The sequence below is a fragment of the Strix aluco genome, chromosome 1 (assembly GCF_031877795.1).
Source record: "Strix aluco isolate bStrAlu1 chromosome 1, bStrAlu1.hap1, whole genome shotgun sequence".
In the NCBI taxonomy this organism is placed as follows: Eukaryota; Metazoa; Chordata; class Aves; order Strigiformes; family Strigidae; genus Strix; species Strix aluco.
In genome coordinates this window covers 139,318,048-139,333,910 of record NC_133931.1, presented here as the reverse complement: position 1 = coordinate 139,333,910, position 15,863 = coordinate 139,318,048, and the positions used below count along the sequence as shown (strand labels likewise).

Genomic DNA, 15,863 nt, shown 5'->3' with positions numbered 1-15,863 from the left:
CCCCCCGACCCATGGTGCCGGGGAGCGGGATCGCCCAGGCACGACCCCGATGAATAATCCCCACAGCCTGGCACGGCGGGGGAGGAGCGGGGGGGGGGGCGGGCATTGCGGTGCCTTTTCCCCTCCCTCCCCGGGATCACACCCCGCTCGCACGGGGGGAGGTGCGGCCGCCCAGCCGTTTTTGGGCGGCGGGGGCGAGCGGAGCGGACTCCCCCGCTGGAAGGGCAGAGGCGGCGTAGAGCGGAGCGAGGCCGGCGCCCACCCAACTCCGGTTTCCCCTTCCCCCGCCTTACGGCCCTCTCTAAACTTGTCCTGTCCTGTCCAGCCTCCCCTCTCCCCGTCCTTCACCCCGGCCCTCCTCCTCCTCCTCCGTGAGTGTGTGTGTGTGTGCGCGCCCCATCCACTCGCTAATTGAAGAGCTGGGATTCCTCACGTGAGAAGTTGATTTGTAGTTTGAACACGTGGCTCATTCAAAAAGCCGGAATATTCAAGTAATTTTTTTTTTTCTCTCTCCCTCCCTCCTTCCCTCCCCCCTCCCCTTCTCTGTTTTTTTTTTTTTTTTATACTGAGAGGCGGCGCCTGCACGCACGTAGTGTGACATTTTCATAGTCCGCCTGCTGCTGCCAAAGGGGCTTGGGGGCAAGACAAAAAAAGTAGTTTTTTTTTCCCTCCCCTCCTCCTTTTCCTCTCCTCAGCCCGCCATCCGCGGCCCCGGCGCTGGGTGTTTCCCCCGCGCCCCCCATGCGCCCGGGTAGCACGGCAGGCACTTAGGGCTCCCGTTTGGCTACGCTTTTTTTTTTTTTTTTTTTTTTTTTTTTTTTTTACCCCTTGAGAGAGAGAGGGAGGGACACAAGCTGCAGATCTGATTTTTTTTTTTTCCCTGTCCTCTCTCTCTCTCTCTCTCCTTCCTCCATCGCATTTTGTTTTATTTCCCCCTTCCTCCCCACCTCCTCTCGCAAGACGAGGGTTACAGCCCGCGGTGCGCGCCTCCCCGAGCCGCCAGGAAGATGAACAAGCTCTACATCGGCAACCTGGGCGAGAACGTCAGCCCCCTCGACCTGGAAAGTCTCTTTAAGGACTCCAAGATCCCATTCTCGGGCCAGTTCCTGGTGAAGACGGGGTATGCCTTCGTGGACTGCCCCGACGAGACCTGGGCCATGAAGGCCATCGAGGCACTTTCAGGTGAGCGGCCCCTTCCACTCCCCCCTCTCTCTGCAGCCCCGACGGTTCCCGCCGCCCGCGCTCCTCCGCGGCCGCGGAGCCGCTGCAGCGGCGGGCTGGGCCGCGCGGCGCCGCCGGTTTGGGGGGTGGGGGGAAGGTTGGGGAGGGGTGTCCCTGCCCCCCAGCCCCCAGGTGAAGTGCAAACTGTTGTTTTCCCTAGCGGGGCCGGAGCCGCCCGGCCTTCCCGCGGAGGCTTTGCGCGGGGCTTGCGCGGCGGCGGCGGCCCTCCGGGAGGGGCCGGCCCGGCGTGGCGGGGGAGTGGGGCCGGGGAGGGGCGGGAGCCTGGGCCCACGGACCCGCGGCGCGGCGGCTCCCATGTTTTTCCACACCCCACGGCCAGCCCTGCCCGGCCAGGGGCCCTCGCTGCATTGAGGGGGGGGGCGGGCGGCGGGCGCAGTGAGGCGGAGGCGGGCTGCGGGCGCGGAGCCTTGCGCGGGGTGCGCTGCGCTCCGCGGGGCAGCGGCTGCACACACTATACACCCCCTCCCCCCCCCCTTCTTGGGCACAGCTGGCCCCCCCCCGCAGCCCCTCGCAGGGGCCGCCTCCCCCCGGAGCGGGCGGGGGCTCCCCGCGGCTTGGCGCAGGCCGCAGGGCTGGGGGCGAGCTGCCGAATTGCCCCAAACTTGGGAGGGGGGGGAGCCCTACCTGCCCCCCCCCTCCCTGCGCTGCTCTGCTATTTATTTCGGTTTCTCTTCGCTGCTCTCATGCACCCATCACCGACTCCAGCAGCGCGCCGGCTCCTGGCCCCGACATCCTGTTTTTGTGTGCTTAAAAAAAAAAATAAATGAAATTTTTTTCTTTTTTTTTTTTTTTTCCGCGTCAAGCGGCTTTGCGGAGGTCTGCTGGGAGAGGCTCCCTCGGAAAAGATGGGCTCGGGCTGTGTGCTCGGCGTCTCGTTTCGGCTCCCTTCCCACCCGCTTCCGCGCAGAAAACCGCCCGAAGTTGGAGGCCCGGCGGCGGCGCGGGGGGCGGCGGAGCCCCCGCTCTCCCGGCCGGGGCCGGGGCCGGGGCCGAGCCCGGGTCCCGCACACGGCGTTTCACGGGTCGCTCGGGGCTGGCGCGGCGGAGGGGGCCCCGCTGCGGGCGGCCCCGGCTCCCCCGCTCGGCGGCTCGGCCCCGGGCCCCGTCGCGTTCCCAGGCGCCGGGTCCTCGCTCCGCCGGTGCCCGGGCTGCCGATGAATGGGCGATAACATGTTGCGCTCCCGTTCCCGGCTTTACACCCCTGCAAACCCCTCCGGGAGACGGGGGCGCGGGGGGCGCGCAGCCGCGCTCAGATATTTCCCCCTTTCTGTTTCTCTCTGCAGGTAAAGTGGAGCTGCATGGGAAACTCATAGAAGTTGAACATTCAGTCCCTAAAAGACAAAGGTAATTTATTTTTATTCCCCCCTCCCGTCCCTTTGCCCTCAGTTACCCAGTGAGAAGCGATTGGAAAAATGCTTAGGTTTGTGTTTCTTTTCCCTGTAGATAAATGGACCGCTTTCTTAAACCCACAGGCGTGCACTCTGTGCTGTCCTAGAGGTTTTCTAGAATCACCCCATGTATTTCTAATGTAGCGTCTTGGCCGGGCAGCCAGTGGTAGTATCTAATTATATTTTTTTTTTTTTTTAAAAAAAAGCCTTTTTGTGGGAGAAGCAAGTTATTACGGTCTGATGGCAAATGACTGCAAAGATTTTAAAATTTAAAGTTCCGTGAGAAGAGTTAAAATCTGGGTGTTAGCAGGAAATGAAATGTGGTGCTGTGAACTGCATAACGGGCAAGCACATGAGCTGTGCTCCAGCAGCAAAATCATCTTGTAAATATACTGGTACACATATTTTTTTGATCCTGCCATGTTGGAGTCTGCAGCGTTTTATAGGCACGTAGTAGAAGTCTCATCTGTATTTGAGAGGATTTTTCATCACTATTTTGAGCTGGTCTATAGAAGCAGCAGGAAGAATGACTTCTTCCCAATAAGGACAGGATTTATGCATCCTTAATTTCTAAACGTATGTTTAATTTTTGCAAAGCAGTAATTTTGTTGGGCCTCATGTAAAGAAGCAATACTTACAATAAAGCAGGGTAGTATTTTTATACTGCCTATAGCAATTCAGCCTGTTTCTTTCAGAAATATTTAGATTATAGAAAACCTGGCGTGCACTAGACACTAAAAGCAAAATAGATCAAACTTTCCACGTGCTTGTTCCTGTACTCCATTATTCAATCTGGGAAGTATGTCTGTCTGTGTAACTTTGTTAGAAGGGGCTTCTACTATTTCAGGGTTATTTTTAAAAGCACAGTCTTTTTGAAATAGTTGATTTGAAAAGGTGTAATAGCTGTCTTGATGGATGTTGTATCTTGGTATTTTGAGAATTAGAAGTTTAATCACTATTTAGTCTTAGAGGAAAGCTTCATGTGAGAAAGTGAGGATTTTTGCTCTAGTTAGGGAGGGGGGAACACCTCTCTGAACCAACTCAGCATGTTAATCTTTATGGTTATATTTATTTGATACTTTTCATTGGAAATTAATATGCTGTATATGCTCTTTCTCATTTAATATGCAAGGTATATGGCTTTGATTTACAGTAGCCTATATTTCAGATCTTTTATACATAAAAATTCTGTTGTAGGTGGAATATATTTTTAGATTTAAGAAGAAAATTCCATGGGACATATAAGAATTGATAATTTCCTATTAGTCTCTGTAATAAATAAATTTATTATCATGCTTATTAATCTTAAACTTGCACAAGTAGTATTCTATTTATGCTGTTGAAAACAAATTCATTTTACTCATATAAAGGTAAATTTAAAATCACCGGTGCCCCCCCACTTTTTAAAATCATTGTTTAATGTGTTTAAAAGTATTTTCTTGTGCTTTCAGCTGTCAGCTGAAATGGTGTAAAAGTCCATTCTTCATATTGGGTAGCACGTCTTCCTATTTGTCTGAATTAGCAATTATCAGAAAAACGCATCTAACTTGTTGAAAAGAATTCTGCAATGAACTTAAGCACTTTTCTAGGCATCCGTTGCCTATGTATAGGCATACTGAAAAAATTTGGAATGTAATTGTATCAGCATACCCATATTGCTTCTCCCAAAGCCCTTATTTGTTAAAACACTGTTTCATCGTGCAGTATCATCTTGGAATGTATTAGATATAGTTCAGATTTATACTGCTGTTTAACAGAAAATTAAATTGCATTTCTCATAACTGCACTTCCTTCCCCTTTGTTTCTGTTCCCCCTCTCCCAAAATCAAATATAGAAAGCCACTTAAAATTCATTCACTGGCCTCCATATGTAAAAGTGACTCTCTCATTCCTCTTATAGTTGTCTAATACTTTTTTTTTTTGGGGGGGGGGGGTGTGTGTGTCAAAAAGTTGGAGACTTCTTCCATGTCTGTATAAACATTGTTTACTGGGTGTGTATTTAGAGTTGTTAGGTACTGTAAAAACAGAGTTTTCAAATGTTGAGTATTTTGGTAAAACTGGTTATTAAGGTGCTTTCAAAGTAACTTATTTGAAGTCTTTGTATCTTTTCACACAAGGGAAAGGTGTCGACACAGCTGGGTGTGGGGGGGGTGTTGCTCACTAGGCCCACCCAGTGTGTTTGCATGCTGCAGAGCCGGGGAGCGCTTTCCAGAGAGCCCTGTACACTCCAGTGTGGGAGATACTGTTAGAGAGGTGACGCCATTAAAAAAAAAAAGTGAATGTGTCAAGTCTGCCTTTCAGCATGAGTGTACAATTAATAGTTTGGTCAAATGATTACTTCATAAGAGCAAAAGTTGTTTTGTAGTGCACTGAAATTATTCAATACATTGTATTGACCTCTGCTGCTGTGAGGCTGCTTCATAGAGAGTCCTAGCTCCCCTCCTTACAACCTCCTTAAATACGATTTTTTTTTTTTTTAGTAGAGTGTATATATTATCACTCACAAAGGTAGTTTGTGGGTATCTTTCTTCAGAGGCAGCTGAGGTGCATGGGAGGAAAGGGTAAGGATTTGGTAATCCATATCCTTGTCACATAAAGGAAGGTCAAGAGGTGGTGTCAGCTAGGGTTGCCATAAAGTTGAGCTGAATCCAGAAGACGATGGAGTGTGCCTGGCTTGTTATTCAGGGTGAAATTCTTGGGCCCAGTAGTCACTGCATTCCAGCCCTTGCTGGATCTTCAGATTTGAAATGGGCACACCCAGGTTTGTAAAATTACCTTCCTACCTGCTGTGGAATGGAGAGAGCCGGTGTGTGTCTCCTTGTCTCCTCCCCCCCACTCCCCCCCCCCCCCCCGGAAGCATTTAAAAACAGACAAGGGGATACACTGCAGTTGAAAGAAGGGGCCTGGTCAAGGTTTCCTTGATGGAAGGGTGGAGAATTATTCTGGGGGAGGTGCAAAGTATTTAATAAGCTCGGAGTAGATTCCTGACTTACTATTGAAATCTCAAGGGAATGCCAAAGGAATGCAGCATTTCTGCATTCAGACCCCTCGGTGTGGAGGAAGGCTATTGCAGTATTTAAAGGTTTAGGTCACTTTATGCGAAAGTTGAAGAAGGTATTGTAATAATTCGGACTGGTAGTCATGCTCTGTGAGGGAAGGCAGGGTGCTCTTAGTTATATGATTGCTACTTAGATGGGTTTTCTTCTCCCAAAGTAGCAATGTGGGAGGAGGATGGTGGCAACCCATAGTGTATGTGAGTCTGTGCCCATGAAACTTGTGGTGCAAGGCTTTGGGTACTACCTTGCTGCAATCCAAGAGCAGCTGGTATCTTGCAAGGTGATGGATGCTGCAATCTGATTATTCAACTGGCCCTGATGTCACTTGTGTGTGATGAGGGGGGAGGGCAGGTGCTAACTGTGGGCACCTGGGGATGTGCCTGGTGCAGCTTCCTGGCCCTGACTCCCGTGTCCAGGTGGGCTTCCCACCCAGACGTGGTCCACCATGCCTCTTCCTGGGGCCTTCAGGTGCCTAAAATGCTCAGAACACCTCAATTGTGGCAATGATGAGGTATCTTTCCAATTAGAAGCTTAATTTTCTTCCCCCCACCCCGAGGGCTCTTTGAGAAAATAAATTCACTGCATCTCTTCTGGGGGGGTTCGTTTGGGAGAGGAGCAGGAGAAGAGGGTAGCAAAGGTGCATCTTGTAGGTAATGTTGCCTCTTAATGTGCCATGCTATGGGGAGCGCAATGACCTGCCAGCTGTGCGTCATCTGTAATACTGAAGTATCCAAAGGCTGATTTGAGGAAAACAGGCCCAAAATCCCTTGTGCAACCATCTCTGTTCTGGGGTGATCATTGTGCTGCTGGATGGGCATCAGATTTTATTGTTAATTTTCAGTATAATGAGGGCTTGTATCTTGTGTGTGCAAGGTGGTGGGAAATGACTTTGGAGGCTGAAGTATGTATGGTGGCTGCAGTGGTCACAGTTAATAAAAAATAAAATTCAGTGGCATTGATTTTTAGTTTGGTTTCTGTAAATATCAGGTAGGAAGAAACATGCTAAATGTAAGAAGACATGATAGAAAATGTCATTTATTAGCTGTATTTGTGCTCTTTTCTGCAGAAAGAGGTAGAGGACCATGCCTTGGTCCAAACTAGAATGTTTTTGAGAGTGAAGGTCCAAAACTATGCATAGTGATTTGGGGGTTTTATTCTCTGTTTCCACATTTATTTTTGCAGATGTGAACAGGAAATTAATTTTTTTCTTTTTTAATCTTTGAAAACTTACAATTAGAGTGGAAACAAACCTGGATACTTGTGATGATTCTTATATAGACAACGAATTGTTATGGCAAGAACAGATAATTCTTCACTAATCATGTTAACTGTTATGTTGTTGGAAGTTTAATTTTTATAACTTCTCATACTGTTTGATCATTTTAAAAAAAATTGTTTCTTGTTGCAGTTTTAAAAAATAAGCAGGAGTACATGAAACACAGCTCTAAAAGCATGTCCTGAAAGGGTGGTCCTGCACTTTTTTTTACCTTCGCTTTATAGAAGGTACCCTGAGAACATACTTGTAGTGAACCTTAAATTGTGTGTAGATATGGTGAATTTTGAAGGGGTGGAATAAAAAAATAACATTTTGGAAGTGTAATTCAAGGGTAGTAAAATATAATCAGGAAATGTTTAAAATTTTTTTATTTCTCCCTTTTTTCCTTCTCAAGCATGGGGTAATAACATTTTCCACATTTCTGAGACCTTGAAGGTGGTATTTTTGTAAAATGGGGCTGTGTTCATTTCAGTTGCTCTTTTAAGTGCAGAGCATAGGACTCTACAGTGCTGGAGTCCTTTTATGGCTTCTGGCTAGCTACTGGGTGGACTTCAAATGCGTAGTTTTGACCCGAAAAAATCTTAAATGGCCTGGGATTTACCTACTTAATAGAAAATGTGAAGCTTCCTATAATGGCCATGAGAGAGGAACCCAGGCGGAATTAAAATACACCTAATACTTAACCACGGACAGGGCTAGCCCTTCAGGGAACCTCACAAAAGAGATTCCTCACTCCTTAAGCCTGCTCCTCTCCTTAATGTCATCTCAGCTTTTAGGATTTTATCCTACTGGGATTTTGGTAACAAATACATAGTGCCATGGACTACAGTTAGAGACTCTTTTCTGGTGATTTCATCCTTACACAAGCCCCATGAGACGGGCCCAGGGCAATATTGATGTAGGATTTTTTTTTTCTTGTAACTTAAGAGTCAAATTTATTATTGGAATTTGATTATTCAGAATCAGTAAATAGATGGAGAATGGGTGCAAAAATCAAATGCTATAAAATCTAAGTAAGGAAGATAACTTTCATGTTTTACAGAGGGAGAGGGATAGATAGAAGAGTTTGTATTGGATTTATGCACTTAGCATGTAGTTCCAGTGTGCTTCAATACAATTCTCTTTCAATGTGTGTTCTCTCATTTTGTTTTCATATGCAAAAAGTTTTATCTGCATGTCAGTCCATTCTTTACCTTGAATGATGCAGGGTATAGAATTATGTTATATGCTAATTACTGTTGAAAGCTGAGATAAAACTATAACTCTTTCTTATTTTGTTTAGAAATGTGACAATGTTATCAGAAATACCTGTGTGTTATTTTATAGTTTTAGTCTGAGGCTTCCATTCTTATCTTTTTTCTTTTTTTTTTTCTGGGTATGTCAAGTGTATACACTTGTATATCATTTCATTCTGTATCTTTGCTGTATGAGTCTTACATTTTCTGTCTAAATAAAGAAAAATTTTGTTGAATGAGCCATCCAAAATCTCCCCAGATATCCAGGTTTGGGGTGTGCTGGGGAGATAAGTAAGCCCAGTGCTTACTGATGCTACCCATCCTCTCTGGGCATGTTTATCCATGTGGGTACTTCAGTGACAGTTATTTCTTCTCATCACCTGGAGTAAGTAACTTGGCTTTGAAAAGTTTATGTATGGCAGCAAGAGTTCCTGTGTGTTTGAGTATGTTTCAGGTAACTAACAAAAAAATATATTATTGTATTCTCTCCTGGTTTTGCTTCTTTCCAGATCTGCAATATAGGTTTGTGAGTGTGTGTTGAAAGATGCACATGTTTAGCCACAAAGAAAATCTTCATGTTTGCGGTTGGATACTTAGCAAATAAAGTGTGTTACCTAGGGTCAATATTGGGGTAAATGTTAAAATGCTGTATATGTAATGACAATAAGAGTGGGACCAAAAAAGGTGTTGTTCTCCATTTTTTTTTTCTGCAAATACATTGAAACTTCAAAATGGAAAATTATATTAAATTATAACATTAAATGTTATTTTGCTGAAGTGTATTATCATGGCAGCTGGCACAAGAGAAACCTGTAGTATAAATGCTGACTCCTGTGCAGTTTAACCCTAGCAATGTTCCTCCCCTATTGCCTGCCTCTTCATGGTGCAGTGGAATCAGCATCAACTAAAACTATCCTTTTTTCAAATCTGGATGGATGGAAAGCTGCCTCTAACAGGTGAAATAAGGCATTCTGTATTTTTAATTAAATTAAAATTTGGATTAAGAGCACAGATAACAATGAGTCAAAGAGGGATCTGACTCTTCTTGGGTATGGGACTAAATATTAAAACAAACCTGCTTTGAAATGAAAGGTCTTCAGCTGGGAAGGGCCTTACTCCATTTTGATTTTTTTTTTTTGGTATCTTGATCATTCTGTATCTTGATCTGTAGTCAGATTGGTGAGGAATAAATGCAGAGAAGTGTTTCAAAGAGAATGTGTATGTGTCTGTGTGTGTGTATATATATACACACACATGCATTTCAGAAGATTATATTACCATAAAATAATTTGTAGTTTAGGAGACCAGCTAAAAATATCTGGAGAATTTATAAAAATAGTAAGGTTGGGGTTTTTTTGCTAGTACTAGTACACTTGAACACAACTGGAGCTGAATGTTCACTTTTGAAAGATTAACTTTCATGCTCAGCTGAACTTTAGGAACGCTATTTTAAAATACGTAGTCCACACCGTGTGTCTAATACATTTTTTCCTCTTTGTGAAAATAGCACTGCTTTATTGTTTTGGTAAATTGGTTTTATTTTTAAATATGAAATGTACAGGTCCTGTAGGTTTTCTGCCAAAAATGGAGTTCCCTTCAGTTTAATGGAGCCTTAAATATTGTAGTGCAGAAATCAAAATTCCAGATAGAGGGAACTCTAGTCTGTGTGAACAAAAATTTCTATTGGAAAAAAAAAAGTCTTAAGTTATTAGTTGGGTTCACAATTACTTATTTTACTGAAACTTCATGTTAAATAGTGGTTAGGAATGAAGTAAAAAGCTTGTTGCATTTGGATTTGAAATTATCTGTTGAATATCTAGCATGCATGGATCAAGACTGGACTAAAATTATCTAAGAATAAGCAGGGCTGGACAGCTAGCTATGAGAAGGAGGGGGTGAAAAAACAAAAAACCCCAAGCACCTCAAGTGAGTGTTACTATGCCATTGCTCCACACAGCTTTCATCCTGGGGCCTGATCCTGGGCGCACTCTGCCCCTTCTCCCCTGCCCTCAGAGGAAGTCCCCAGCGTGCTGCGGGGAGGCTCTTGGGAAACTGAGTTTGCAAAACTGCTCTAGCTTTGACAGGGAAAATGCATATATCATCTAGCAAAGGCAAAAGATACAAGGGTCTGTTTTCTAAAAGCGGTTCTAAAACAATTACAGAACAGATCATCCAGAAATTTATTTACAGTGAGAGAGTGGATTATTTGGTTTATACACATAGGGCAGATTCTCTATGTCATGGTGTCTTCCTGGTTATCGTGGAAGAATAGTTCAATTCTTCCTCCTACATCTAGAGTAAAAATTTCAAAACAATGTCTCTTTGGGATGGTACTTGTAAAACATAATCAGTAGGATGTTTGAGGAATTTAGGTAGTAGTTTAATCCAAGATAACAGACTACACTTGTAAACCATGTCTTTTTCCTAATGTGAATTAAAACTCTGGTAAATGTGCTTTAAATGATTTTTCCAGTGAAAGTTTTGTGGCAACCTCAAGCGTGTAACGGTTGGGGGGGGGGAAAAAAAATTGTCTGTCTTGGAATATTGTTACTAATCTTGAAATGATTTTTCAGATGAGTTTCCAAATTGTATATCAGCTTGCACAGGTTCCCCTTGCCATTGAGGTGCTGGTCTGTTACAGATGTGTAATGTTGCGCTGTAAAGAGCACACGGGTCTTTCCTGCCAAGGGAACTGGATCCCTGAATGAATCACATCTGTCTTTGTGGAAAAACAGCACTCCGGTGTGCAGAGGGAGCTATTCGTCAGGGTCAAGAGAGGGATTCAATGCTAAGTGTCTTTTAGCGGTATTGACCACAGTGGGTGCTGGTGCTGGTCAACAACAAGAGTTCTTACAGGGTGAGCTTTGCATTAATAGAAGTTCAGTTATTTAAGCAAATTCTAGGTGGTGGTGGACAGCTGTGTAACTTGGTGACAGAGAGCTAAAATCTGCCATTTCTAACAAGGAGGTTACTCCTTTTGACCCTAACAGAAGTGTTGGAATATCTCAATACTTGTTTCACAATTGTATGAATTTTGTACCTGCATAGATATTTTTAATGTAGGTTAATTTTAAGTAATGTGCAACTTTCAAGAATGATAAGCATTTAAAACTGTCTACAAATTCAGATTATTTTTTAGTTTTAAATGCTTCCTAGGAGACGATGGTAAGCATGTGCTCTGTAGATTTACTAACACTTAATGAAGGAATTGGAGGATCCTCGGGTACAGTACAGGTATTTAAATTGCTTCTAATAACCTGTACAAAATACATGAGAAATTGACAGCTCTTAAAGCCAGAGCAGAGATCTCTTTAAAATACTGTGTACTCATCATTAAATTTCTTTTCAGAGGTTAATGCTGGTGCTGAGTAGCAGTGGTGTATAATTGCTCTTATACTGCTAATACCGATTCATTCAAGATGCACCAGAATGCTTATTCTATTAAATCATCTTTCTTAAAGACAAGAACACCACCATCCCCCCCAAAAACCCCCCAACCCCCCCATCCAAACACCCTACATTAAGTTATGATAATCAAAAAGTAATCAAAAGACCCTTCATTTATTTATGAAATACTAAGTTTGTTTCTCATTGGTGGTCTGAGTCCTAACAGCAAATGGTAACTTGTTTTGGGTTGCTGCTTATTTTGTTTACATTAACAATGTGTTTGCTTAGAGTGAGTTGTTACCTCTACTTAGAAGTTTTCATTTTTTCTGTTATGCAGTTGAGAGGGAATTTTTATAAATAATTTGATTTCTACGCTGGCTGCTCTCTTAAACAAGAAGTGACTGTTGACAATGCCCCAAATTTTGCATTTAACATAGAACTGTGAACTTTTACCTGAAGCTGTGGAGTACACCCCCTTTGTACAACTGGACTTGATGACAGTTGTTCAGTTAAACTCAAATCATGAGCAACAGAATTATCTTTTCAGGTATGTAGCATGTGATTAACCCACATAAAGTTGAAGCTACCCATCACTCCTTAAAAGTGGTGATCCCAATCTTGGGTAAAGATTTATCATTATAATTTGTAGAGCCCTTCAAGCTTTTAGATTGAGTTAGATTGCTTTACCTTTATGTTTGACTAGCTTCAGTAATATCACAAAATTGCATTCACTTGCTGTGATTGGCTTTTGTCTGCCTCTGTGGCAAATAATAAGCTTATGTACATTGCTTTTCTTCCTGGCCCATTTGCTCACATCACCTGATACACACAGTTCACTTACTATGACTGTTACTGGTTTTGCATACGTTGGATTAAGTTCAGCATCTTAACATGAAAATGCTACTTCTGAATGCATGAACGACAGTACAGATCCAGCATTGCACGTGTGGTTACGTCAGTCTCCTGCTGTATAGCAGTGCTGTGTTTTGTACTGCAGCTCTTCAAAATGGCTTTTCAAATGAAAGTTCAAGCTATCTTAACTTTTTAGCTAAAGAGTGTTGTTGGAAATCACACATAGTTCAGTATTTCAGAAAGCTGCTCTTTGACATAGTTCTGACTTGTGTCACTGAGGGTATCATTTTGGGTGGTACCCTTTTTTTTGGAAAAAAAAAGGGGGGGGTGGGGGGGTGGAGAAAATGCAAGGCGTAGAAAAGTCTGTCCAAAACTTGGTCATGTTTCACCACGATGAAGCCCTGCAAGTTCCTGATGAAGAAATGGCGTTTGAGCAGTGATAGTTTTCTGGAGGTGGCTGTGGTGTGTGTCCTGCCTGGTGAGGCTTGGGCTAGATGAGGAGAGCTTTGCCTGGTTTGGGGGGGCTGAGCAGGTGCCTTGACCTGTTTCGTTTTCCTCTAACATCCAGCTCCGTGAACTTTCCTTGCACTCTGTGGATAACGTGCATGTGGTTACAAACTATTAAAGCATGTCTTTGAGGTTTGGGGGAGGAGAGGGAAGGAGCGACTGCTTTGTTTTGAGGCTTTTGGTAGCTCTGGTTCTGGTTGTTACTGGTAGTTGTGCCTCATTGTGTAGTCCAGTACTAGGCACCAAGCTGGTGCCAGCATGGTTTGAAATGAGCTGATTTTTGGGGGGTAATGGTGGGGGAGATGAGTGGAGACATACGAACAGCAGTGTTAGCAAAAAACGATCAGTAGCCCCTAAAGAAGGACGAGTACTTTCTGTGGTTGAATATTTATCTTATAACATCATAGTCTTCCTTATGCTGATTTTTTTTGTAATTCTGTATTTTTAGCTTTCTTCTGCTCTTATTTCTTTAAAATGTTTTTCCTAAATCCTCAGTTGTTAGCATATCTATATGCAGATGGAACAGTTCAATTTCAAAACTTTGAAAGGCATATTTAAACTATGCTAAGCTATGCTCAGGTAAAAGCAACTTGATCTACTAGTGGGGGCAGGTACCACTTAATTTAGGTATCTCTGTTAACAAATCAGTAGTGTATGATTGTAAAAATAAGATAGTAATTACTGTCTTGGTGTGATAATAAGTTTGCACATCTGTATACAAACTAAAGTCGAAGTAATTAACTGCTAAATAATTTATTAAACTTGGTCAAAATTTTCATCATCACTCATATAAACTTTGTTCCTAATCTTGATTTAAATATCTAGCAAAATGTTATGCATGTGAAGACTGCAAGTTACTAAATGCAAATAACCTTGATGTTAATGATGATTACCTTGTGAATTATACTTATGAATTAACTGGTTAGCTGTTGCATGGTATAGGCCTTTTCTCTGCTTTGAAACTAAGTGATCCGAATTCACAATTTCAGTTTAATGCAGAGTGAACCAAAATAGTGTACATGTTACCCTATGTAGACAGTGAGGTTTTCGGCGCAGAGATGTAAACTCTATTTTTTTGTGCTCTGATCATAAGTGTATTTAAATCCACAGTGACAGTGAAAAAGTCAACGCTTACTGTGATCTTCATTCTCAAAACATGCACTATATTCCATGTTTTCTGTAAAAAAGGAAATGAAAAATAATGAAGTTATTTGAAAGGTGATAGTGACTATCCTGTAATTGCTTTATATGCCACTTCTGAAAGTCATGGCAGTTTTCTTATAGCATTATGAAAGCAGGGGAAATTATTAAATATTAACTGCAAAGGTTACTAAAGAAAATATACTTACACCTCTTATGCAAGTGATTTTTCAGCATAACTTGCCTTTGAAAGAAATTGTAATATTGAGATGTTGCATAATTTAAAATTTGTGAACAATTAATTTTAGCTGTTGATTTTTCCAGTTGAAGAGAATGAAATGATACTCTAAGGCTTTCATCAAGGCCTGGTGTGAAAGCAATCCCCGAGCTTTCATATAATATATGTAGGCCTGTGTGCACTAATCAAAGGTGCTATGGCAAAAGCACAGAAGATTGTTTTGGTAATTTTTAAAAAAGTTTAATGAAAGATATAATCAACAATATTTCTATTAAGTAAATGTAAAAAAATTGCAAAAGGCTCTTTACACACAAGTTGTGATAATTTAACTATGTCAGTACAAAAAAGGAGAAAATAAGCTTTGTAGACAACAGAAAACTTTGCGTTATTACTTTAACATGTTTTCAGAAGTTAATTTATAAAAAGTTAATTTTTTTCCAGTAACCTGTCTTTAGATCAAAACTTAATGTAGAAAATATTGTGTATATGTGCAAAGTGTGTATGTTATTTAGCTCTATATCCCAACTGGAAGATGGTGCATTCTATACTTTGAGGGTATAAAATTTTTTGAGGGGAGAGTACACACTTGTTCTAACATGTAACTTTTTGCTGTAAGTACAGCTATGAAATAATTTTATTTGATGCTGTTCTGTCCACACATTTTTTTGTGTGTGTGTGTAAATGAATAGGATTTCATTTTCTGGGGAAAACTCTTCAGAGAAAATTACTTTAAAAAAGTTACAATAACGTCCAAAAATCATAAGCCTACTTTGTTTCTCTTTGCAAGTAATTTAAGTAGAGAAAAGCAAAGGCTTCTTTCTTTTTTAATTCTGCATCTGGTGATATTAAGCATAAAAATGGCAAAGCCGAAGAGCAGAGTGGTCACTTTCTATGACTTTTGGGTTTTGACAGGGCAAGAGAAAAGAAGGAACACTATTTGGTGGTGAAAGTGCAAAACCCACACATTCTAGCACTCCTCAGGTAGAGGTGTTATATCTCATCTGCTTTAGGTCACTTAATCAGTTGAAGGCCATGTGGAATTGCCATTAGTAAGGGCTAGCACTTGAGTGCTATTTCTTCTTGTTGGTATTCAATTAGTTCAACAGAGTGTACAAGTAAAATAATTACTAGAACATCAAAGCAAGAATTGGTATCTGTGCAGTGTCTTAGTTATCATGTGCATCAGTTTATACTTTAAAAGTTTCTGGGTTTTTTTAAACTTGTGTGAATAAGGTTTATTGTACTGAATCCTTTGAGATCGAGGAACTTGTTTTAAAGCAAAAATAATAGGAAATGTACAGTAAATTTGACATTCTGTTGTAAAAGTTGTGAAGGATTCTACTTAATCTATTCTTGTTAGTGTGGTCTAGAAGAGTTAAAAGAAGCTATTTGTCTTGCCCCAGTGCCTTTCAAACTTTTCTTGGTTTGTCTTGAGATTGAAGGGTGGAAAGTAGTAATGAGGAAATAGATTTTTTTTTTTTTTTTTTTAAATTAAAATCTTAGCCACATGAGCAGGCTCACTGCAGGTCTTTGTTAAGCTTTT

At 42.1% G+C, this 15,863-nt stretch overlaps 1 protein-coding gene across 2 annotated transcripts in view; it reads left to right on the top strand.

Annotated features, from left to right (window-relative positions):
* Positions 1–388: 388 nt before the first annotated feature.
* IGF2BP3 (insulin like growth factor 2 mRNA binding protein 3) overlaps positions 389–15,863 on the top strand; it is a 116,998-nt gene continuing 101,523 nt past the window's right edge. For both annotated transcript variants that reach the window (XM_074837362.1, XM_074837353.1), the window contains exons 1-2: positions 389–1,182; positions 2,526–2,586. In XM_074837362.1, coding sequence (XP_074693463.1) covers positions 1,008–1,182; positions 2,526–2,586 — 236 coding nt within the window. In that variant the 5' untranslated portion in view covers positions 389–1,007. The remainder of the gene's footprint in view (positions 1,183–2,525; positions 2,587–15,863) is intronic.